General features: G+C 43.0%; 1 protein-coding gene across 1 annotated transcript; it reads left to right on the forward strand.

The window, feature by feature from the left end:
* The first annotated feature begins 12,651 nt into the window (after positions 1–12,651).
* On the forward strand, positions 12,652–25,821 carry ZNF425 (zinc finger protein 425). The gene is given in 8 exon segments (XM_027102751.1): positions 12,652–12,661; positions 14,105–14,235; positions 18,061–18,187; positions 21,331–21,441; positions 22,709–22,753; positions 23,669–24,373; positions 24,376–24,917; positions 24,919–25,821. Coding segments are annotated over 8 exon segments (2,292 nt in total). The 3' UTR covers positions 25,540–25,821.
* The last annotated feature ends 853 nt before the right edge of the window (positions 25,822–26,674 follow it).

The raw sequence follows: 26,674 nt of genomic DNA on the forward strand, positions 1-26,674 counted from the left end.
TAGTTCTGCCAGTATAATATGGTAACATTACCATTAAATATTCTTTCTTCTAATAGGAGCTTATTAAGGTAAAGATTTTCTCTTTTTTAATTCTTAGCCTTGAAAATTTGGGGGGATGGTGATAGCATTTCATCGAAGCAATTTTGCTGACTGAAGTTTTGTGCACTGTTTCAAGAAAATACATATTTTCAGAAGCAGATTTAAGATGGCCATCCTCATATTTTTAATTTCTAATTCCTTTTTTTAATATCTTTTTATTTTATTTTTAATTTTTGGCTGCATTGGGTCTTCGTTGCTGTGCATGGGCTTTCTCTAGTTGCTGCGAGAGGGGGCTACTCTTCCTTGCAGTACGTGGGCTTCTCATTGTGGTGGCTTCTCTTGCTGCGGAGCACGGGGCTCCAGTAACTGTGGCGTACAGGCTTAGTTGCTCCGCGGCATGTGGGATCTTCCCGGACCAGAGCGCGAACCCGTGTCGCCTGTATTGGCAGGCGGATTCTTAACCACTGTGCCACCAGGGAAGTCCCTAATTTCTAATATTTTAGCCTGTTCTTGCCACTATACATACTCACTGGAGAAAAATTTGTTCTTAAACTTTGGATCTAGAAATGGGACAATGGAGCAATTTAACTGGTTTTCAAGTTAAGAAAATAATTGAAGTTTCCACCTGCATCTTGGCTTTCCTTGTATGCACATCAATTTCAGCATCTTCCTTAGAGTAGAATCAAAAGGAAATCTTTTTTCAGCAGCAATGATGTAGGAAATACTTGCATTCTCAAGGGACATCAATTTATTCAGCAAGTTCCAGCAAACAAACTGCTTTCCATGTAAATCACCATCGGTTATTAGTAAGTCTTGCTACGTTGGTAACGTTCTCTGGAAAATACAGAATTAAGGCCTTCTTTATTCTATAAGCCTTTGACGGATGTAATAGCTGTTGTTCTATCTTGTTGAAAAATTTTGCATATGTACACGACAAGACAATTTCAAAGGTTCTTGTTTAACAAAATTTGTTATTGGTTGAAGAAAAATTGTGGAAGTAGTCTACAATCTTTCTGCTTGAAGCCACTCATTTTCTATTACATCTTTTTAAGCTATAACCATTTTCTAAACATAGAACTGAAGGGAGTAAACAAATTATATGCTTGTACCCATAGCCTTTACCATATTTGCTCCGTAGTCAATAATTTTGTGCATTTCCCTTTACAGATTTTACATTCCATAAATGTTTCTGAAAGTCGAATTCACTATGTGTGTGAGACCCGGCAATCGTTCATCAAGTAAGGAAAGAGGAAACAGTTGAATTAATCATTAATCCTCTATGTTGTCAAACCTAAAAAAATTAAGGTTGATTCTTCATGTCCAAATGTCACACATACCATATACGTACTGTGGTAGCGTATTTCATAATTTCAATAACCTTTTTGTGTACAACAAAATATAAATCAGGAAAAAATTTTTAGGAATGTTTTCTAAAATAAATCAATATTTAGAATTCATAGCTTGGGCAAATCTAAAAAAATCCTTTCTCTTCAACAGCTTAAAATGGTTATAAGTCTACAGTAATTATTTCTACAAGCTTTAAAAAATATTACCCTTCACAGATCCCAAACCACAAGGCATTGTCTAATTAAAAGCATTCTTGTAAAGTCCGTTGTTTAGAGAGAAGAAATGTATTTTGGGTGTCTCATTTTATCTCCTTTCTCCTTTTTTTCCAGGCTCTCTCTATATTTTTAATCATGTCTCAATCAAAGATGATTAATCATATATGTCTTGTACATGACTTTTTTTGTCCTTGTGAAATTTTGAGATAGCCATGTTGACATTCTGCATTTAATTTTACCCTCCTAATATGTGAAAAATTACCAAATAGGGCTTTTTCTTTTTTAGGATTAACAGACCAAATGGAATTTAATTAAACATTAGTTTCTAAAGATTACTTAGTGTTATGAATGCAATTGCACCAAATAATTCTACAGTAATTAGAATTGTGATACAATCTAATCTTTGTTAGTTTTGCCCTGTGGTCATATTTATATTTCTATGAACATCTGTAGGTTCAAAAAGGATATATATTTTTTTATTCTTTTTTTTTTTTTTTTTTTTTTTCAGTACGCGGGCCTCTCACCGCCGTGGTCTCTCCCGTTGCGGAGCACAGGCTCCGGACGCGCAGGCCCAGCGGCCATGGCTCACGGGCCCAGCCGCCCCGCCGCATGCGGGATCCTCCCACACCAGGGCACGAACCCGCGCCCCCTGCATCGGCAGGCGGACTCTCAACCACTGCGCCACCAGGGAAGCCCTTTTTTTATTCTTTTTTTTTTTTTCAAAAAGGATATATATTTTTTTAAGTTATCTGGATGACATTCTCTCAATATTCATATTAACTCTTAATATTTGACTACCTGAAACTTCTCATTTATTACATAAAATCAGCACCTTTCATAATCCGCAATAATTATTGTAGCATTTTACTTTTGCAATATTAAAAATACATTCATATATACCTCAATTGTTAGCATTTCAACATATAAAGCACATCATTGGATTTTGCACTTCTAGTTACATCTAGAATTTCAAATATTTAAATTTGAGAGCAAATATTCATATACTAACAATGACTGATATGCCATGTTCTTTTTTTTTTTTTTTGCCATGTTCTTTTTAAATTACGTTTTATTTTAGTATAGTTGCTTTACAATGTTGTATTAGTTTGTGCTGTACAGCAAAATGAATCAGTTATACCTATACATATATCCACTTTTTTTAGGTTTCCTTCCCATTTAGGTCACCACAGAGCAATGAGTAGAGTTCCCTGTGTTATACAGTAGGTTCTCATTAGTTATCTATTTTATACATAGTAGTGTATATATGTCAAACCCAATCTCTCAGTTGGTCCCATCCCCCCCTTCCCCCCTTGGTAACTGTAAGTTTTTTCTCTACATCTGTGACTCTATTTCTGCTTTGCAAATAAGTTCATCTGTACCATTTTTCTAGATTCCACATATAAGCGATAGTATACAATATTTGTTTTTCTCCTTCTGACTTACTTCACTCTGTAGGACAGTCTCTAGGTCCATGACATGCCATGTTTATGTTACTGAAGATTGATGCACTGATGGGATATGATGGAAATCTACCCAACAGCACAGTCTTACTCATGTACAAGTTTAAGGATGCCAGAAATGGCATTGAGTAAGCCTTCAACTATTCCACTTTGCAGTGGCCAAGGCTGAACACCACAGCTGAACAGCAGAATTTGGCCAAACACTGAACTTGAAGCCAAATAGAAAATAGTGCACCCCCAGTACATGTGCATGTAGTTCTCATCTGGGCACATGTGAAAGGCCTGGCAGTTGTGCAGTGACCAGATTACTGTGACTGTAGATGGAAATTTCCAAGTCTATTATCCATCTCGATTGGAAGTATGGATGTTATTTTTTATTTAAATATTTTTATATTTATATGATGTAGATAGGTTGAAAATATTTTCTATTTTTACTACCAGTGGCCACCAGAATTCTGAGGCTGACGCCTTTACTTTTTCTTTTTGTCTTTCTCCATTCACGTTTATTATTCTTTTTCTGTGCTTTGCAGAATATTTGAAGTATACAGCGATTATAAAGAAGACAAAAGCCACCTATAACTGCACTATTCAGAGATAATCACTCAGCATTTCGGTGTCTATCCTCCCAGGCCTCTTTCTTCTATGTATATTTGTTTGTGTATTTAACATAGTTGGAACCGTAAGTACTGTTTTGCAAGCTGCCTTTATTACTTAATACACTTGAATATCTTCCCTAGCATTAAATATTCTTCTAAAACATAAATGAAATGTTTACATATTACTTCACTGTACATGTGTTTAATAATTTATTTATACATGTAGGTTCTAATTTTTACTACAACATAAATTTAAGATGATTCTGCTTCTCCATAATTTTTATAAGCTTTTTTGATTGTTTTCTTAGATGCAGTTGCCAGGAGTGAGAGATTACTGGGCAAGGGCATGATTATTTTAGACTCTTGAGATATGTGGCTATCCAGAGAAGTTATGCCAATTTACATTCCCACCAGCAATACATAACTCTCACTTTTGTTTTTGTTGCTGTTGTTGTATCTTTTAATGTTCCAAAGTTTAGCTTTTATTTATTTATTATTTTAAATTTTTTATTTTATTTTTTATTTTTTGGCCACGCCACGCAGCTTGTGGGATCTTAATTCCCTGACCAGGGGTTGAACCTGGCCCCTCGGCAGTGACAGCATGGAGTCCTAACCACTGGACCACCAGGAAATTCCCCAAGTTTATTTTTATGTAGTCAAATCTGTCAGTGTGCTTCCCTTTATGCCTTCTAAATTTGTGTTTTGCCATGTTACTCCAAAACTACAAAAATAGTTTTACATTTTCTTCTAGTTGTGGGAAAAATTATATTAACATCTTTCCCTTTCATGATCTCTTTATAGCAATAACAACTAACATTTATTGAGTACCAAATGTCAGGGGCCATGCTATGCTCTTTACATGTATTATATGATTTAATCTTCTCAACTATTCTATAATAGAGATAACATGCCTTAAAAGTCAAATAATTTGCCCAAGGTCACAGGACTAAGAAGTGGACAAGTAGGGATTCAAATACAAGTTCCTTTGACTTCCCAGTCCAAGTTGTTTTTTTCTTTTAATTTTATTGAAATATAGTTGATTTACAATGTTGTGTTTAATGTCTGCTGTACAGCAAAGTAACTCAGCTGTACATCTATATATTCTTTTTCATATTCTTTTCCATTATGGTTTATAAAAGTATAGTGAATACCATTCCCTGTACTATACAGTAGGGCCTTTTTGTTTATCCACAGCCCAAGTTCTTGACTACTCTACTGCACTACTTCCCCACGTAATTTTTTTTAATATTTACTTATTTGTTTATTTGACTGTGCAGGGTCTTAGTTGCGGCCTGTGGGATCTAGTTCCCTGACCAGGGATCGAACCCAGGCCCCCTGTATTGGGAGCGTGGAGTCTTAGCCACTGGACCACCAGGGAACTCCCCATATTGCCTGTAAACCAAATATTAATGTGAAATTTTTACCTGAATGAGGTAAGAAGAGAGAGCCCACCAATCAGAGATGGCTGAGGATGGTTATAGATTTTTCACTGAGAAGACATTACAATTTGAAACATTCAATGATATGCAAAATTGTCTTTTCACTGCCAAGTGTAAACTGATTAAGAACTTTTGGGTTTTGGAAAAGTCAACAATGATCATTGACACTATAACGTTTCTTTCACGTTTTACAATCATTTATGAGTGCCTCCATGTGCCAGATATTGTACAGGGGATAAAGAGTGGAATAAGGTAAACTTTCCTCGTGGGGCTGTAGCTTTACTTAGCAGTGGGAGGTGGCAAGAAAGTAAATAATTTCAACTCAATGCATATTGTGTAATTATGTGACGTATTCATTTCCTAGGACTGCCATAACAAAGTACTACAAGCTGGGTGGCTTAAAACAACAGAGATTTAGTTTCCCACAGTTCTGGAGGCTATAATTCTGAAATCAAGGTGTTGGCAGGGCCATGTTCCCTCTGAGGCTCTAGGGAGAGTCGTTCCTTGCTTCTACCTAGCTTCTGGGATTTGCTGGCCATCCTTGTGTTCCCTGACTTGCAGAGGCATCACTATCACTCCAATCTCTGCTCCCATCAACTTATAGTGTCCTCCCTGTGCCTCTGTGTTTCTGCTTCTCTTCTCTTCTTATACGGACACCAGTCATATTGGATTAAGGGCCCACCCTACTCCCATACGACCTCATCTTTTTGTTTGTTTGTTTTTTGGGTTTTTTGCGGTATGCGGGCCTCTCACTGTTGTGGCCCCTCCCGTTGCAGAGCACAGGCTCCGGACGCGCAGGCTCAGGGGCCATGGCTCACGGGCCCAGCTGCTCCACGGCATGTGGGATCTTCCCTGACCAGGGCACGAACCCGCGTCCCCTGCATCGGCAGGTGGACTCTCAACCACTGCTCCACCAGGGAAGCCCAGGAAGCCCCCATACGACCTCATCTTAACTAACATCTTAATCACATCCGCAAAGAACCTATTTCCAAATAAGGTCACGTTCACAGATACCAGGGGTTAGGACTTCAACATGTCTTTTGTTGGGGGGGGGGATATAGTCCAACCTACAACAGATATAAACATGAAATAAAAGCAGCTATAGTAAGTAGCATATAGGAAAGAAACTTTTTCTGTGTTCTGGGAGTTTCAGGGAAGGTTTCCTGGAGTAGTTGGCATGATAGCTGAGTCTTGAAGGAAAATAGAAGTTATCAGCTGTCCCGGGAATGGGAGATGGTCATTCCAATCAGAGTGAAGAGCCATGCAAAGTCCCAGAGGTGTGCTCAGCATGGGATATTCAGAAAAGTACATGAGGGGCAGTGCTGTTGGATCTTAAAATGTGGTAAAGTGGGGAGCAGAGCGCAGATGCAGAAAGTTAGGTTGGCAAGCTAAATGAAATCATAAAAGAAGCTTGCAAAAAATTTAAAACAGCAATTAGGTAAGGAAACTGAAAATGAACTAGTGATTATTATTTGTTTACACAACCATCAGGTTTAATCCCTACGTCAACCATATGACATACATGTTTTTTACTCCATAGTTTATGTGAATTTTTGGTGGGCAATTCTCCATGGTGTTTCTACATGTCTTGTAACAGTTTTTATCCTGGACTGGATAAAACTGTTTCATTTCAAGGGAATGTGTATGCAAACAACCTGGGAGGACAGAGACCATGTCTCCCCCTGGGGGAGAAGGCAGATTTTTTTCTTGACAAAGATAGTAAAGATATTGTCTTCCTCCAGGTCAGAGGTTGGACAAGTCGACTAACATCCCCCTTACAAGATTAACATAGGATTGCTAGATTAAATATAAGATGCCCAATTAAATTTGAATTTCAAATAAACCACACGTAATTTTTAGTGTCACTGTGCCCTGTGAAACATTTATATTAAAAATTATTTGGGGGGACTTCCCTGGTGGCGCAGTGGTTAAGAATCCACCTGCCAATGCAGGGGACACTGGTTCGAGCCCTGGTCCGGGAAGATCCCGCATGCTACGGAGCAACTAAACCCATGTGCCACCACTACAAAGCCGGAGCTCTAGAGCCCATGAGCCACAACTACTGAGCCCGCGTGCCTAGAGACTGTGCTCTGCAACAAGCGAAGCCCCTGCAATGAGAAGCCCATGCACTGCTATGAAGAGTAGCCCCTGCTCGCTGCAACTAGAGAAAGCCCGCATGCAGCAACGAAGACCCAACACAGCCAAAAATAAATTTTAAAAAATTATTTTTTGTTTATTTGAAACTCAAATTTAACTGGACATCTGTGTTTCTACTTGTTAAATCTGGCAGCCCCAGCGGGGGGCTCCTAGGCTCGCTGTTCCTTGGCACAGGTCCATTGTGTGTGCCTTAGCCACCTGGGCCATATTGTGTCACCCCCAGGAGTGAATTGACCGGAACATGAAGCTCACACTGCCCCCTGCTCTGTGAGTAACAGAGTCCTTTGTCTCTGACCCAGGAATCTCCTGTCTTGTCCAGCATCCATGGAAACTATGGCAGGCTAACTTGGGAACTTGCAAATAGGGTAAAACCCTGTGCAGTTCCTTACTTGACACCAATCCCCTATTGAGGCACACTTAGATTATTTCTAGTCTAAGTAGATAATATTGCTTTTATAAGCAATATAGTAACAGATATCCTGGAACATAATTCTCTGTGCATAGGTACAAAACCATCTGTTGGAAAAATTCCTCGAAGTGGAATTGCTGGATTAAAAGGTGTGTACATTTAAAATGTTGAAGTAGGGACTTCCCTGTGGTCCAGTGGTTAAGACTCTGCACTTCCAATGCAAGGGGTGCTGGTTCGATCCCTGGTTGGGGAACTAAGAGCCCAAATGCTGTGCGGTGCAGCCAAAAATAATTAGAAAATAAGATAAAATGTTGACATCTATCAATAAATTGTCCTTCATAGAGGTCATGTTCACAAATTCTCACCAAGATGTATGAGAGTGCCTTTTTCTTCCATATTTGTAGCCCAATGTATTATGAACTTTTTTGATCTTTGCCAACCTAAGTAAAAAGTGGAATCTCATTTAATTTAACTTTGTATTTCTCTTATTATGAGTAAAGTTGAACATCTTAAGCTTAAAAGCCTTGGGAATTTCCTTTTCTGTGAACTGTTCACATTTAAAATATTTTTTCTGTTGAGTTGTTGATGTTTTCTTGTTGAGTTGCACAAACTCTTTATATAAACCAGCAATTTTTTATGTGTTATATATACTTTCCCTAGTTTGACATCTGCCATTTGGCATCTTGCAAAACAGAAATTTTTTAGTTTTATGTAATTGACATTTTCAGTCTTTTATGATTTTGGGGGTTGGTACCTTGCTTAGGAAGGCCCTCCCCCCTCTTGAGTTTTTTCTTTCTTTCTTTCTTTTTAATCCCTCACATTTTTGGAAGAAGTCTTCATGAAAGAAACAATAACTCAGAGACTTCCCTGGTGGTCCAGTGGGTAAGACTCTGCGCTCCCAGTACAGGGGTCCAGGGTTCAATCCCTGGTCAGGGAACTAGATCCCACATGCATGCCACAACTGAGAGTCCAAATGCTGCAACTAAGACCTGGAGCAGCCTAAATAAATATTAAAAAAAATAATAATAACTCAAAACTTCAACCTCGCTTTCAGTGCATTTTGCTATCATTTCTGGGGGACTTCTGGTTCATTGACACTTTCTTTTTTTTTTTTTTTTTTACGTAGGTGGTATGACTTTATTTTCTTTATACTTTTGCATTTCTTTACAGAGGCCTTCTTTTTTTTTTGCGGTACACGGGCCTCTCACTGTTGTGGCCTCTCCCATCACGGAGCACAGGCTCGGGACGCGCAGGCTCAGCGGCCATGACTCACGGGCCCAGCCGCTCCACGGCATGTGGGATCTTCCCAGACCGGGGCACGAACCCGTGTCCCCTGCATCGGCAGGCGGACTCTCAACCACTGCGCCACCAGGGAAGCCCGAGACCTTCTTTTTTATGATAAAAAATTATATTTTTGTTTGTGTGGGATATACAGAGTTTTCTGACACTCAAAAAACTTTCCTTCTTATATTGTTCTCAAGCAAATTTTCAGACAATTGCAATGCTCTCAGATTAAAGCTTTTGGTAAAACTCATTATGGAAAGTGATCCAGATCCCAAGTCATTTAAAGAGAAGAGTTTTACTTATTCTTTCTAGTCTTGCTTAAAGTGGCAACATATTTTGATTTTAATATTCTTTCATACAACAAAGATGTGTTTATCTACTCTGTATCAGATTTTGTACCCTGGCAATACAGCAGGGAACAAAACAAATTCCTGTCCCTATGAAGAAGGACATCTACATTGATCTCTCTCTTTTTTTTAAATTGGGGTATAGTTGTTTTACAATGCTGTGTTAGTTTCTACTGTACAGCGAAGTGAAGTAGCATTCCCTGTGCTATACAGCAGGTTGACACTTTCACAGCACAAAGCACTCACTAACTTGGCACACTTGTGGGATTCCTCAGCATGGACACTGCAGAGACTACCTTGAGATGCATCAGAGGAAACTCTTGACGTATGTCTGGGGTGCTGCAAGTCCCAGGGGAGCTCGCTCTATCATTTCCAAAGTGAGACTATGACACTGATTTCTCCAGGTTTCATTCCCGAAGAGATAGAAATGGTCACCATCACCAAAACACAGTATAACTGCAACCACAGAACATTTAATTTTGACAAGACAATGAGTAAGCAACAGGGTCCCAAGCCTTCCCCATGGCTAGTTCCCCTGAATCCACATTTTATAAATTTATAGATGCCTCCTGGGGATTTATTTCAGGAACTCCCCATCTGTGTCATTGTTACACTTTCTCCAGCTCTTACGGGGGTAGAGAGCCTCGAACATATATTTTTTCCTCAGTTCACTACAGCTCATGGAAATGTTTCCTCAATGTAAGACTAGGAAGGCCAGATCTTTAGAATGGAAAGGGTGGACTTCCCTGGTGGCACAGTGGTTAAAAATCCGCCTGCCAATGCAGGGCACATGGGTTCGAGCCCTGGTCCGGGAAGATCCCACATGCCATGGAGCAACTAAGCCCGTGTGCCACAACTACTGAGCCTGCGCTCTAGAGCCTGTGAACCACAACTACTGAGCCCGCGTGCTACAACTACTGGAGCCTGCACCCCTAGAGCCCACGCTCTGCAACAAGAGAAGCCAATGCAATGAGAAGCCTGCGCACCTCAAAGAACAGTAGCCCCTGCTCGCTGCAACCAGAAAAAAGCCCGCGTGCAGCAACGAAGACCCAATGCAGCCTAAAATAAAATAAGTAAATTAAAAAAAAAAAAGACGGGAAAGGGTAATCTGTTAGGTGATGCATTTTGCCCCATACGGCAGGTGGGAGTGGCTAATATGATTCCTAAACAAAATTCTATGCCAGGCATCTGTTAATATGCAGCTGGGGACCAGACTGCCACATTCTCCCAGGATTCCTAGATTCAATACAGCCTCCCCCATTCATTCCTGCTTAAAAAACAAGAATTTTTCTCCTGCTTATTGAGGAGGAAACATTAGCGTTTGCTTGTAAATAGTGATTCAAATCAGAGTTCAAACTTGACAAATGCAACTTTACAATCTAAGCTGCAGGTTAGGATATGGTTTCTCTTTGGGGGTTGACAGGCACCTTCCTCCTCATTTCCAGCACCATACCAGAAAAAGAACAGTGAACAGTGAATCCCAGTAATTTAAACAGATCCTGGCTTAGCCCCAGAAAAGAAAAAATAAAACAGAATATTATAGGTAACGTTCTTCCTCCGTGTGTGTGTGTGTGTGTGTGTGTGTGTGTGTAATTTTTCAGAATCTTGGGTTTCTCTAACCAGATATTTTAAAAGAACTGGTTCATATATTTTCATTTAAGTGTATATGATGCTTCTCAGTGAAATGAGAAAGGGAGTTTTCCATCTGGTTCTGGGATTTTTAGATCTTTTATCTGCTCCTTTTAAAGAAGGTAATAACAACAGCTGACTTATGTTGAGCGCTTACTATACACCAAGCGCTGCTGGAATAAGCACATTGTAGCTTTTAGTTCTCATAGCGCCCCCATGTGGCAGATACTTCACATCTTGTGTGCCTCCAGTATGTGCTTAGTGGAATGATGGCACTCAAGTCTACTGACTGTGGAAAGCTTATAGAGGTTTAATATTAAAGAGGACTAGAGGAGTCCCAACAGTCACGCAGCAACACTTTCCATTTCCCCACTCGTTGCTTCTCCACCTCCAGAGATTCGATGATTATCTCAGAGGCAGGATGGTTTGAATGTGCAGACATCTATAACTGGACTTTCATTTCCTTCCTGCCTCTGGTCTAAGTTACTGGTTCTGAAACATTTGTGTGTGTAAGAACTGCTGTACATGGGCTTCCCTGGTGGCGCAGTGGTTGAGAGTCCGCCTGCCAATGCAGCGAACACGGGTTCGCGACCCGGTCCGGGAGGATCCCCCATGCTATGGAGCTGCTGGGCCCATGAGCCATGGCCGCTGAGCCTGCGCGTCCGGAGCCTGTGCTCCACAACGGGAGAGGCCACAACAGTGAGAGGCCCGCGTACCGCCAAAAAAAAAAAAAAAAAGAACTGCTGTACAGAGTTGTATGAAACCATGTGTACAACAATTAGGAGCAAATTGGAAGATGTTTGGGGTAATTTTGACTATATCTGATTTTTGCCTAATATGCTGGATTTTATGCTGAATTCTTAGCAGGGAAATAACACAGGACTGGGAGATTCAGGCTAGGAGAGAAAATAAGACTCGAGAGAAGAAAGCCAAGGAGACTTCCAGGTAGGGTGAAGGATGTGCCTCTCTGCATACCAGACAATCTGAGGCCGAGGGAGGTGGGAGAGGGGCGAGGCCAGGAGGAATGAATGCCAGGTACTGTGATAAAACTGCTTTATCTATGTTCTCTCACTTAGTTTTTATTTTTTGCTTACATATATTTTATTTTTTATTTTATTGAAGTATAGTTGATTTACAATGTTGTGTTAGTTTCAAGTGTACAGCAAAGTGATTCAGTTATACATATACATATATTCATTCTTTTTCAGATTCTTTTCCCATATAAGTTATTACAGAATATTGAGTAAAATTCCCTGTGCTATACAGTACTTCCTTGTTGGTTACCTATTTTATATATAGTAGTGTGTGTATGTTAATCCCAAACTCATAATTTATTCCTATCCACCCCTCCCCCACCAACGTTTCCCCTTTGGTAACCATAAGTTTGTTTTTGAAATCTGTGAGTCTGTTTCTGTTTTGTAAATAAGTTCATTTATATCATTTTTAAAATTAGATTCCACATATGAGTGATATCATATGATATTTGTCTTTCTCTGACTTACTTTACATAGTATGGTAATCTTGAGGTCCATCCATGTTGCTGCAAACGGCATTATTTCATTCTTTTTTATGGCTGAGTAATATTCAATTTTATGTATGTACCACATTTTCTTTATACATTCCTCTGTCAATGAACATTTAAGTTGCTTCCCACTTAATTATTACAGCGACCCTTCAGATTTGGAAACTAAGGTTCCAAGTGTCAAGTGACTTGCTTGGTGTCACAAAGATGGCGGACGGTATAGCCTATATCCAAAGCCAGGTCTTTCTCACATTAAACTCAAGCTCCTTCCACCATAGGTGGCTTCCTTGTGTAATAGGACTCCCTGAAGTCAGCCAGAAAGAACTCTGGGGAAAATGGAGATGTGCAAAGTTGGTTTGGGGTGGCCTAAAACTTGGGACAGGATAGTTGTGAGGTCGTGTAGGGAAACACCTTCCTCATTCATGGAGAACAGAAGGGCTGACCTGTACAGATGGTTTAGGAAGCTAAGCAGAATTTTACAAAAATAGCTGTATTCGTGCCTATTTGTGATTTCTTTCCTTCTGTGTAAGAGACATCCAGAGACTGGGCAGCCATTTACACACCGAGTGTGTAATAGGTAGGGGTGTCCTTCAGGTGCTCACCTTTCTGGTCTCCTGGGAATATCATTTGAATGTCCCAGTAAAAGACATTGTAAGCTCAGAAACTTAATTAGCCTGAAAACTGTAATCATTTGAGGAAAATCCATACCCCCAACTTTGAGGCCCCAGCAGCAGCTTTAGGAGAAATCATCACTGGCTACCACAACAACAGTGACATGCTCATTGGCAGCAGCAGAGGGACAACAGTGGAGACACTACAAGAGTCACTAAGGAAGTTTGTGAGCCCTCCAGACACACATAAAGAGAAGGGGTTTCAGTGGCTTTGAAGTCTCAGGAACACTACTAGTTAAGGGAATAAAGCAAATTTCACTGTGATAGAGCAAAGGCTGTCCAAGTAGTACAGATGGATATTAGAATAATAAGAACTACTTTAGATCCATATCTAACACCATAAACTGGATAGTTTTACATAGTTAAATGGTTTATCAAAGAAAATAAATTTGTATTTACTACTCAGTGTATATACAGAGAAATACTAAATACTTAAGTGTCAGATTGCATCAAAGACAAAAATAAGTGAATTTGAAAATATACATTTGAAAAATCTTATAAGTCGAGCTACTGAATAAGAAATGTATGAGAAACATCACTGGATTATATGATGTGACCGTGATGTGATATGGAATTTATATAAATATGTAAGATCATTTTCTAGGATCAAATAGGGAATGAAGAAAGCGTTACAAAGGAGGAAAAACAAATTAATGCATAGAAAAGCCTAAAGCCTCATGGAACTAAATACCCACACACACAAATTAATAGAAGTGAAACATGGGACCTCTCTGCATTATTTCTTATAACTGCATATAAAACTACAATTATTTCAATAAAATTTTCAATTTAAAAAAGTCTATAGCGTCAATAGTAATTAAAGAAAGGTAAATCAGAACAAAGTTAAAATAAGACTATTTGACGTGAAGAGATATTTCACCGAAGAGGGTCTGTGGGTGAGAACTAGGCACTTGAAAATGTGCTCGAGGTCCACTCCTGCAGCCGGCACAGCGCAGGCAGCTCCCGCGGCCGGCGTTCGCGCCTCCTAGCCGCAGGGACCGCTGTGGGGGCGGAGCGGCCGCCTGTCCCAGCGTGCACCGCGCCCGGGCCGGGCCGGCTGGTCTGGGCGGAGCGCGGGACTGCCGTAGGGGAGGTGCTGCGGCGTCGCCTGGATTCCCGGGTGGCTGGGGGGCCTGGGTCGGGCGGGACCGCGAGGGGATATGGCCGAGCCGGCTCCGGTAAGAGGGGCCGTGGACGATGCGGGCCCCGTCGCGATCTGGAGTGGGCTCCCGGTTCAGAGAGTGAGGCGGTGGGAGCCCCGGCCGGGGATTGTCTGTAAGCAGGACTGCGCTCCGACCCCGGGCCGGAGAAGGCGCGGTCTAGGTGCTCGAGTTGTTGTGAGGTTGATCTGGGAGAAAGGGGTCCGTGGGGAAACCCAGGGTCACGCTTGTGGTCCGTTCAGTTCCCCTGCTGTTCCCGTCCTGTGCGGGGGTCTCTGAACGTCCCGGTTTTTCTTGGGCTCACGTTCCGAGCTCTGCTGACATGGAGTTTCAGAGAAGCACATCTTCATCAGCAAGTGAGGAAAAGTTGGAAGAAGACTGGAGACTGCTCCCTCTAGGAAAAGACGGAAAACTTAACCAGTTTGGGTGGTTATCCTAATTCAGATTTACCACGAATACTCTAGTGATTTAATGGAAAATTTGAACACTGGTTTTAGAGTTTGAAAGACATATCCCAAGCCTAATCCAGGAAACTCTACATTCAATTAAGTTCTAAGTATGCAAGTTCTCCTTGTATCTCCACTGAGATTTCCTATCTAATAATCTCACTAATGTAATGCATTTTCTTTCCTTCTGCTTCTCACCCCTCTCTCCCAGCATTCCTTGGCAGGTACCAATTCTGTTCAGATTTCTTCAGGCCGCCTCTCTTCAACGTCCTGGAATATCTCTCTATGTTCTGTGAAACTTGGTGGTTTGTAATAGTTCTTCTTTGACTATAAGTTTGAGTCCACAGAAAAAGCTCAAGTGATGTCAGCTTCTTGGCTGTTGTGTTATTGGGGGTAGGCAGGGAGAAATCAGCATTTTTCTGGTTGATTTTCCTTTTCACTGGAGCAGTTCAGTGCTAATTGTGAGAATGCTCACAGAAAAGTCTTTTGTAGGTGGAAAGCACGTGGGTGAGTTGCAAGTAAACAGTAGAGGAATTTCTTTGAAAGTCCCACCTTAAATGCAACACCAAGTTTTAACTTGTTTGTTATACTAGCTGATACTTCAGCTTTGGGTGCCTGTAATAGTTTTGATGATGGAATTTTATCTCTGCAACTTTTCTCTTCAGAAAGTGTCAAGTGGCCCTGGTTGTGGAGTTTCCTAGATTCCTTTATTGGGAGAGTTTACTTTGTAGCATTTGGGACCAACATTTTTCATATCCTTGAGAAGAGCCCGAGCTGTCTTGTGAGTTGCCCAGCACTTGCCTTGGTAGGCTCTCATCTACATTTGTAGTACAGAATTTGAAAGGAGTGAAATGGAATCTTCACAAGCTAAATTATATATCTTCTCTTCCTTCCCTATTGTCACAGTGCATCTGTCTTTCGAACCTCCAGGAAGAGTGGTCCTGGTTAGTCAGTCCATACCAGAGGTTGTAGATTAAACGTCCATGAACAAATTGTGGCTCGAACCTGTGTGTTTTGGGTGTTTGTTTGTTTTTAACTATTCCTTGTTAAAATTGTGAATTTTAGTTGCCAAAATGTAAAAATCAGGAGAGTTCACATAAAACTGTCACATCCAGGGACTTCCCTGGTGGCAGTGGTTAAGACTCCACACTCCCAATGCAGGGGGGCCCGGGTTCGATCCCTGGTCAGGGAACTAGATCCCACATGCATGCCGCAACTAAGAGTTTGCATGCCACAATGAAGGAGCCCACGTGCCGCAACTAAGGAGCCCTCAAGCCGCAATGAAGGAGACTTTGAGCCACATCTAAAGGAGGCTGTTTGCCACAACTAAGATGCAGTGCAACCAAAATAAACAAATAAATAAATATATATATATATATGGACTGTCACATCCAAATGTAAAATGTTAAGCTCTAAGATGACATTGGAGAAAACCTTTGGGACCTAGGGCTTGGTGAAAAGTTCATAGATGTGGCACAAAAAGCACAATCTATAAAAGAAAAAAATTATGAGTTGGATGTCATCAAAATTAAAAACTTTTGCTCTGGGAAAAATTCTGTTAAGAGGGTGAAAAGACAAGCTACGGATGGAGGAGGGCATATTTGCAAACCGCATATCTGACAAAGGACTTATATCTAGAATATATAAAGAACTCTCAAAATTCAAAAACAACAAAAAAAACAGTCCAATTAGAAAATGGGCAAAAGACATGAAGAGACAGTTCACCAAAGAGGATATGTGGATGAGAAATAAGCACATGAAAAGATGCTCATCATCATTATTCATTAGAGAAGTGCAAACTCGGATCCCAATGAGATCACTGCACAGCTATTAGAATGATGAAAATAAAAAATAGCAACATTGGGAATTCCCTGGCAGTCCAGTGGCTAAGACTCCACCCTTCCAAGGCAGGGGGTGCGGGTTCGATCCCTGGTCAGGGAACTAAGACCCCACATGCTGCACGGTGCGAGCAAAAAAAAAAAAAAAGCAACATTACCAAATGCTGGTGAGGATGCTGAGAAATGATCTCTCATGCATTGCTGGTAGGAATGTTAAAGGGTTCAGCCACTCTGGAAAATGGTTTCTTAGAAAACAACATATACTTCCCATATGGCCCTGTAGTTGTAGACCTCGGCATTTATCCCAGAAAAATGAAATGTATCCCCACCAAAAACTTGTACATGATTATTTATAGCAGATTTTTGGTAATAGCCCCAAACTAGAAACAACTACATTGTCCCTCAATAGGTAAGTGGTTAAGCAAACTGTGGTATACCCATACCATTGACTACTGCTCAGCAATAGAAAGAAATGAAATATTGATAAGCAATAAACACAGCTTGGATGGATCTCAAGAGCATTATGATGGCTGAAAAATGTCAATTTCAAAAAGTTGCATACTATGACTTTTTTTTTTTGGCCACGTTACATGGCATGCAGTATCCCAGTGCCCTGACCAGGAATCGAACCTGTGCCCCCTGCAGTGGATGCATGGAGTCCTAACCACTGGACTGCCAGTGAATTCTCTGACTTCATTTTTGTAACAGTCTTGAAATGACAAAGTTACAGAGACGGATAATAGATTAGTGGGTGTGATTAGGAAGGGGTAGCCCAAAGGAGATCTCTGGTCATGGAATAGTTTTGTTCATGATTGCAGGGTGGTTATATGAGTCAGCACATGTGATGAAATCACGTAGAATTATACACACACTACCAATGTCAGTTTCATGGTTTTGACAGTGTACTATAATGATGTACCGTGTGACCATTGGGGTAAACTGAAGGGTACAGGGAACCCGTCTGTACTACCTTTGAATCTATAATCGTTTCAAAATTTAAAAGTTACTTTAAAAATTGACATATCTGGGGCTTCTCTGGTGGCGCAGTGGTTGGGAGTCCGCCTGCCGATGCAGAGGATGCGGGTTCGTGTCCCGGTCCGGGAAGATCCCACATGCCGCGGAGCGGCTGGGCCCGTGAGCCACGGCCGCTGAGCCTGCGCGTCCGGAGCCTGTGCTCCTCAACGGGAGAGGCCGCAACAGTGAGAGGCCCGCGTACCGCATTGACATATCTGGCGACACTGGCCCAATCTTACACTGCAGTAATTGTTTGCTGCTGTGTGAAGTATCCTCCTTGAGACGGGACATGTGCTCAAAGGCCTGCTATTCATCCATTCACTTTACTTAGTTCCAACAGACCTCTTTGAGCCCTTTATTATGTTCGTGGCACCATCCAGAGATAACTACTTTAATACCGTTCCTTCCTGTCTCTTAAAGACACGGATGTTGAAAAACACAGTAGCCTTGAAATGAAAATATATGTATGTACTGTTTATGATTTCAGTTTCCCGTGGCATTTGATGATGTGGCCTTGTACTTTCTGGAGCGAGAGTGGGAAATCCTGGAGAAGTGGCAGAAGGACATGTATCAGCAGGAAATGAAGACCAATTATGAGAGCCTTGATTCCCTGGGTAAGATGCGTTTCTAAGGTATCGCTTTTTGGGACCCAACCTGATACTAGTAGGCTTTCTTCCCTTTATTGGCTGTTGGCTGGTTGAATATGATACTGTGCCCAATCCACATTCAGAATGTCTCTTCAACTTCCTGTAATGGCCTGGGAATTTTGTCCCTTTTTATCCGGTTATATCTGTGCCCCTCAGCCTTGTTAACGCTCTGCATTCTCTATCTCCCACTCCAACCCTCCCCCTTTTCTCCCACAGAATTACAAAATAATCTAATTGCCTCTCTCTTTTTTAAGTGTGTTGTTTTATTTCTTTAACTGATACTTTAGTGCCTGCTTATGTTGCCTGAATGAGATGCATCCTTATAAGAACTAAGTCTCTCATGAAGGGGCCATAGTTATTATATTAGAATAAGCTGAGGACCCAACACATTGCAGAACGTGGATACGACAGGGATGAAAGTTTCCCTGGTAAAGGGAGAGAGAAGAGAGCAGGGGGATGGGATACTTAGATATCTCCAGGGAAGTACTCAGGAAGTGGATTGGAAGAGAAATTTGGGGAGATTGTACCTCACTGCTTACTCATCTTGCTCTAACTCAGTCTTGTGTCATAAAGAATAGTTCTCCTCTTATCAATTTAATAGGTGATCTCAGTATACCTGAAGAATTCTTTCTCTCTTTGGGGGCTTATAATTCTGTCTGAGATATGAATGACAAGAGGGAGTCAACCATGTGAAATCATGGGGAAGAAAATTTTAAGCAGAGAAAGAACTAGTGCAAAGGCCCAAAGGTTGGAGTGAATGAGCTCAGTACATGGTGGGAACCACAGTGAGGCTATTGTGGCATATGCACAGAGGGTTAGCACAAGAGTGATGGGAGAAGAGGACAGAAAGCGCAGCTATGCCGAATTGTGAAGGGCCTCTAGGCTGAGGCGCAGGGTTGGATTTTATTCTAAAGATAAAGGGAAGATGATAGGGGGATTTTTTTTCTTCTGCTGCACCACACAGCTTGTGGGCTTTTAGTTCCCTCACCAGGGATTGAACCTGCACCCTCGGCAGTGAAAGCACAGAGTCCTAACCACTGGGCCACAAGGGAATTCCCATAGGGGGATTTAAATAGAGAAGTAATATGATATATATATATTTTTTTAATGATTACTTGGGTTGCTATGTGGAAAATAAGTTGTAGTGCGTAGAAATAAAGGAGAAAGACCAACCAGGAGCATTGGCAGTACTGGTGAATCTTTGTGGCAGCTGAACCAGGTATGTAGTAATGAAGATAGAGAGCAGGAGGCAGTCTCCAGATATGTTTTGGAGGTAGCATCCCAGATTTTGCCAGTGGCTTGCAGTGGAGTCCGGTGAAAGAAGAACCAACTTCTAGATTTTTGGCTTGAGTATCTTGATGGCAGTGTTTTTTTGTTTTGTTTTGTTTTAAAGAGCAATGCCTTTTGTTTTTTTAAAATTTATTTTATTCAATTTGTTTTTGGCTGTGTTGGGTCTTTGTTGCTGCACACAGGCTTTCTCTAGTTGCGGCGAGTGGGGGCTATTCTTGGTTGCGGTGCACAGGCTTCTCATTGCAGTGGCTTCTCTTGTTGCAGAGCATGGGCTCTAGAGCGCAGGCTCGGTAGTCGTGGCCCACAGGCTCAGTTGCTCCGCAGCATGTGGGATCTTCCCGGACCAGGGCTTGAACCCATGTCCCTGGCATTAGCAATGCTGATTCCCAACCACTGCGCCACCGGGGAAGCCCCGATGGCAGTGATTTTATTCACTGACATGAGGAAGGCTTGGGAGAGAGCAGGTTTTGGCCACATTAAGTTTGAGATGCTTATTAAACATTTATATGGAAATATAAAGTAGATAATTGAGTATGCGAGACTGGAATTCCAGTGAAATCAGGACTGGATTCACACATTTGGGGTCATTGTATAAATGACATTTAAACCACAGGGCCAGTTGGGATCATTTAGGGAAAATTTGTCAATAGGACAGGACACCCCCAGCTGTCCCCAGGATACCCCAACGGTTAGGGTCAAGCTAAGGAAACTGAGGCCAGTAGGGTAGGAGAAACTACAGCCCTGTGCTGATCCAGTGTTGAGTTTTGAGTTATCACAATCCTTGGGCTTGGAGAATCCAGTCTGATTTTCCCAAATTTTAAAAAGCAAACAATATTATTTGCAAATGATTTTCTTTACAGGATGTCCAGATCCTAACTCCAGAGATTAGGATTTAGCAGGTCCCGGCTCAGGCCCAGGCATCTACATTTTTAACAAGTACTTCAGGTGCTGCTAATGCTGATGGTAACTAGGTCACTTCGAGAAACACTGATCCAAGGGCTGAGCCGTAGGTGACACCACTGCAGGGTATCTGATGCATCTTTAAAATCCCTCCACTACTTTGTAACAACCCCTCCTCCCTTCAGGCTGATGTCATTAGACACATTACTCTCCACTTCTTCATAATCACTGTCATTTAACAGCCTCCTGGTTCCTTCATTACGTTGATCAAGAAAGAATGTGGGCGGGACTTCCCTGGTGGCACAATGGTAAAGAATCCTCCTTCCAATGCAGGGGGCCCGGGTTCGATCCCTGGTCAGGGAACTAGATCCCACGTGCATGCTGCAATTAAGAGTTCTAATGCCACAACTAAGGAACTGGCGAGCCACAACTAAGGAGTCCGCAAGCTGCGACTAAGGAGTCCGCCTTCTGCAACTAAGACGTGGCACAACCAAATAAATAAATAAAATATTAGAAAGAATGTGGGCACCTCAGTAATTGGTTCCTTAGATGTGCAGAGTCTAATCAGAAAAGTTTAGTCACCTGGGTTCCCTCCTTGACCCCCCCCCCCCGCCCCCGACTGCTTTTTATTTTACTCACATTGTTCTCATAATGATCCCTTTTGAATACTCTCTGCCTGGATCCTCATCATCCCCAACCTCCCTGTTTCCTTTAATTTTGTGAAATATTGTCGGGAACATTTACAGTTATTCATGTAATCAAGAGTTTCCATTTTTTTTTTAAACTAACATTGATCTCATGTCTCCAGGAATCAAGGTCAGCCATGAAACTAAAGTTAAAGTTAAAAATTAAAAACTAAAATTGTTTTTAGTCAAGTACTCAGGAAACCCAGACTGAGTCTGTGTGGACTCTCTCTGCAGGCTGTATTTCTTCAAAGCCAGATTTGATCACCTGGATGGAACAAGGAAGAATGCTGTTAATCAGAGACCAAGGACACTTAGAGAAAACACAAATGACACTTAGCCTTTCTGGTGAGTAGATAGATTTGAGGGCCTGACTCATTTATTCTCCTAGCCTTGTTTGCTAATCTTTCTGCAGAGTCAGCAGGACGTAGTGAATAAGAAATATTATTTTGATGGAGAATGTTATTTTTTTTCACTCAAGTTGGTAGCAAATATGTCTTACTTTTATAAAGAAGGAAGTTGTATATATTTCATTAAAAAAAAAACAACAGAAAATGGAACTGCCTTTAAGAGAACAGTAAAGGATCCATTTGTCCAGTCCTGAGGAAAAACCATCTTCCCCATCACATCATCATGTCCATTTGTGTACAGAGAAATGGGAAGCCTTCCAATTTTGTACAGTATATTTTTTTATTGTACAGATTTTTAGAACTTGGGATTTTTGTATTCCTTTTGAAGGATTACTTTTTAATTCCTTGTATCATAAGGAAAACATTTTAAATATATTAATACTTTAAGTATTTAAGAGAATGTGTCATTTTTTAGAGTATGTTAATGCTTTACTAAATGGAGATCTACTAAGTCTCTGGGTATCAAGGACTCTCCTGAGAAAGAGGGAATTTAAACCCAGGGAGTGTGTGACTAGCTCCATCGGAGGATAAAAGAATTCCCAGGGGCTTCATTTCACTGCTACCATCTATTAATTCACTCATCTAATCAGTATTGTCCCTACCATGTTCATGGGACTATGTCACATATTATTTAGGCCAGGGGTTGGGAGATATATATATATATGTGTTTTCCCACTCTAAGAGTTTATTGTCTGTCTTACTGACCTACTGACATGGCAGTTAGGTTAGTCAATTATATTGAACTATTGGATTAGTCAACTATAAAATAAGACTGTATACACTTATAAATAGTAAGTGGCAATGATAATAAAGCACTATAGGGATATAGAGGAGAAAGCAGAGGAGAGACAGCAATATCCCAGGAGGACTTCTAAAGGAATTAGGATTTAAATAGCATAGAATGGGCATATTTGGTAAGGCAAAGAAGATTCAACAGGGGTCATACATGAGCTGAGGCTTAGAGGTGGGAACAAGCCTGTTATATTTAGAAAATGGAAGGTGCTGAGTATAGCTGAATGTTATTTGTGGGACATAGTGGAAGATGGGGGGGTGGCAGTGGTGGCACATATTGGTATCAGAGACCAAAAATGCCATGGTGGGAGTTTAATTTCATCCTTTAGAAAGGGCCTGGAAAGGTTTTTGAGTACCAAAGAATGAACGACGTTGGTGGCTGTCCCTAAAAACAAATGTTTCCTTTGTACCAGGTGGTACTCACCCAGTAACAGTAACTCCCCTGCCTGGGATAAACAGTAAGTGATGAGAAATAGGATTCAAGGAGACAGGCAAGTATGCTCTTCTCATGGTCCAGGCAAAAGCTGTGGGTGCTAACTTAGTAAATGACATCATCTAGTTGGAAACATCTGTGTTGTTGAGATGACCTCAGAGCAGAATCAAGAGTCCTGCTCTGGGGCAAGCCGGATAGGTGAGGTTTGCTCCCAGGTTAAGAGATTTAAAAAAGGAGAGCTATGTGACCCACTGCAACAGCATGAGGGAGAAAAAGATGTTCTGGAATATAGCAGCTCAGATAATGGTCGGGAATTGTCCTCTCCAGGTGTGGTGGGTGAGAATAAGGTAGCAGCTCAGCTCCCTCTGTACCCTGTCATCATGGTTTTTACTTTGGGAACAGCAGTGACTTTCTTATAATTCGGAGTTCCTTGGGAAAGGGAATTATTTCCACAGTGTTCTTTGTGAATTCAGTAAATTGCCATTTGACATTCCTAAGAAAGGTACTTCCTATTAGCACTTCTTCAGAAAACTTTTCCTGAAATGTGTGGTGGAAGGGTGCAAGAATATGACCCGAAGCCTTTCTACTTAAATACTGTGCTATTTATTTCACAGATTTAAAGAAATATTATAATGAAATGGTCAGATTCTCAGAGTAACTCATTTTTATTTTCTTCCAAGTTCTGCTTAGCCTCTGAGGGTCCTCATAGGCTCACAAAATGTATTTGCCTGCCAGTTTTTTCACGCTAAGCGTTTTGTTAACAAATGATGAAAGGATGTGCACATCCAAGTTAAACTTCAATATAATTCACCTGTGGCAGGCAGATTCACAAAGTCATGGGGACAACGGGAGTCCCTTTCCCACGTTGTCAGTGATGTGAAGACAGTCCTTGACCCCTCAGGCCCATCACTGATGAGGGAGGGCCTTTTTGTCTCTCCAGGTGACCAGGGAACTCTCGGGGCAAAAGAGGAGGAATGCCATTTAAATGGTCTCCAAGAGCAGGGCTTCTGTGCTCCCTTATCCAAGGAGGAAAGAAAGATTTTATCAGATCAAAGAGCCGCCTTACAACACCCAAGTCTCCAAGAAACAGAGATTCTAAATAATAAAAGCCTCGCCATCACAGCATCTAATCAGGACAAGAACGATCCACGGCATAAGCCAATGGGAACCCCAGATAGCCTGGAAATTCCACCAGGTCTGAGACTTTATTCCTGCTTTGTCTGTAGGAAGGTCTTCCAGATAAAGAGAGCCTTTGTGAAGCACAAAAGGAACCACCGCGAGAGCCAGTCCTGTCAATACCCGAAGCACAAAAACAAGTCCAGGGGGAAGGCGGAGCTCAGGTGGCTCCGGGCGGTCCCGTGTAAGCAGCCTTTCCGGCGCGGCGCGTGCGAGCAGAGCAGCTGTCTCAGGTGCAGCCTGGCCCTGCACCAGGTGGCTCGCCCGGGCCCGTGGCCCTTCCAGTGCCCCGAGTGTGGCAGGGCCTTCCGGTCCAAAGCCGCCCTGAACAAGCATGTGTGTTCGCCCAGAGGGCAGAGGCCGTTTTCCTGCCGGGAGTGTGGCCGGGGGTTCACCCAGCAGGACGAGCCGGCCGAGCACCTGCGGGTGCACAGCGGGAGGACACCCTTCCAGGGTCCGCAGGGCGGCAGAGGGCCCACCGGCGGGCGCACCGCGGGGAGAAGCCATTCTCCTGTGACGACTGTGAGCGGAAGTTCACCCACCGGAGCAAGTTCACCGAACACGTCCGAGTTCACACGGGGGAGAAGCCCTTCCGGTGTCCGGAGTGCCAGAGAAGCTTCCGCCTCAAGAGCAGCCTGCGAGCCCATCTCTGTCGGCACAGCGAGAGGAAGCCCTTCCGGTGCCCAGAGAGCGGCCGGAGCTTCTGCTGGAGGAACGCCATGAAGGCGCACCAGCGTCTGCACAGCCAGGAGAAGCCCTTCTCCTGCGGGCAGTGCGGCCGGGGGTTCACCTGGCCCTCAAAGCTCGCGCGCCACCGCCGCGTCCACGCCAGGCAGACGGCGTTCCCCTGCGAGCGGTGCGGGAGGACCTTCCCGCGGCGCTCGGGGCTCACGCGGCACCTCCAGGTCCACACTGAGGAGAAGCCCTTCTCCTGCGCCCAGTGCGGCCGGGGCTTCCACCGCCGCGCGCATCTCGCCGAGCATCGGTGACTCCACGGCGGGGCCGAGCCCTATCCGGTGCCCCGAGTGCAGCCGGAGCTTCTCCTTGAAGGCCTCCCTGAATCTGCACCGGCGGCAGCACGCGGGCGAGCGGCCCTTCCCGTGCGGCGAGTGCGGCAAGGCCTACGCTCAGCCGTCCCAGCTCGCCGAGCACGCGAGGGTCCACAGCGGGGAGAAGCCCTTCCGGTGCCCCGAGTGCGACAGGGGCTTCCGGCTCAGAGGGAACCTGAAGAGCCACCTGCTCCAGCACAGCGGCCAGAAGCCCTTCTCCTGTGCGACGTGTGGCCGAAGCTTCGCTCAGCGGTACAGGCTCACGGAGCACGTACGCGTCCACAGCGGCGAGAAGCCCTTCCGGTGCCCCGAGTGCGGCAAGAGCTACTGCCTCCGGGGAAGCTTGAAGGCGCACCTGCACACGCACAGCGGCGAGAAGCCCTTCGGGTGTCCCGAGAGCAGCAAGAGCTTCCTCCGGAAGAGAAGTCTGGGGACCCATCTGCACCGTCACCGCGGGGAGAGGCCTTTTTCTTGTGCTGAGTGTGGAAGGGGCTTCACCTACCTGGGGGCGCTTAACAGCCACATTGCCATGCACGCCAGGGAGCAGCCCTTCAGTCTCGAGGTCACTCCACTCAGAAAGCAGTGACAGCTCTGCGGTGGGGCCATTAGCTCTGTTGGCGCTGGCTGAGGCAGGACGAAAAATTCAGCCAACATGCTTCAGCCACGCTGGCCAGCATGGAGCAGGCGGCCGTGAGGGCTCCTTGACGAAGGTTCCAGATAATCCAGGCACAGCGTCTAGAGACTGGAGGAAGGCAAGCTTTTTGTGGAAGGCGCTGGTCATCCTGATGTGAGAGTCAGGTTAGAGCTCCTCCTTTAGCCTTTTTCCCCTCTTTTTTGTAATAAAGTTTCTTGTGACAGAAGTTCCTTACATTATGGGTGTTTTAGTCTGCTGGGGCTGCCATAGGAAAATGCCACAGACTGGGTGGCTTGAACCACAGAAATTTATTTTCTTACAGTTCTAGAGGCTAGAAGTCCAATATCAAGGTGCCAGCAAGGTTGGTGTCTGGTGAGGGCCTGTTTTCCTGGCTTGCAGATGTCACTTTCCCCCTGTGTCCTCACGTGGCTTTTTTCTGGGTAGGGGTGGGGTATCTCTGGTAGTTCTTCCTTTAATACAGACACCAGTCCTATTGGATTAGTACCCCAACCCTGTGACCTCATTTAACCGTAATGAATGAATTTTGGAGAACCTGATGGTATAGCCCTAGACCTGAACAAAGTGAATGAGGAGGCAGAGACTAGGAATGAGGTGCTGGTGGAGCCTCCTCTAAATGGAGAGAAATGCCAAGAATGGGGAAGAAGCATGCCCCCCACCAAATCCAACAGCCAGCTGTTCCTGTCCATTCGCCTGTCTGGCTCTCCTGAGCCACACCTTGTGCAGCAGTTTTCTCTGTTCTCTGTGAGGTGATGATGACTTTTAAATTTATAAATCCATGTTCATATTTCCAGATTCCTCCTGATTGTTTCTGACTTCCACAGACATCTCAAACACAGAATGCCCAGAATAAGACTCCTGATCAATACGAGCCCTCACTCTACCTCTTTTCTTTACATTCCCGTTTTTCTCACCTCAAAATTATAACTAATCTCCAGAGCTGTAAACTTGATAATGATCCTAGATTTTCCTACACCCAGTCTACTAAATTTCTCTCAAATAAAAGCCCTTCTCTATCTCTGCTGACACCATATAAGCTCAATTTTTTTTTTTTTTTTTTTTTTTTTCC

The sequence above is a fragment of the Aethalodelphis obliquidens genome, unplaced genomic scaffold (assembly GCF_003676395.1).
Source record: "Aethalodelphis obliquidens isolate GAN/ISIS:26980383/991018 unplaced genomic scaffold, ASM367639v1 scaffold5, whole genome shotgun sequence".
In the NCBI taxonomy this organism is placed as follows: Eukaryota; Metazoa; Chordata; class Mammalia; order Artiodactyla; family Delphinidae; genus Aethalodelphis; species Aethalodelphis obliquidens.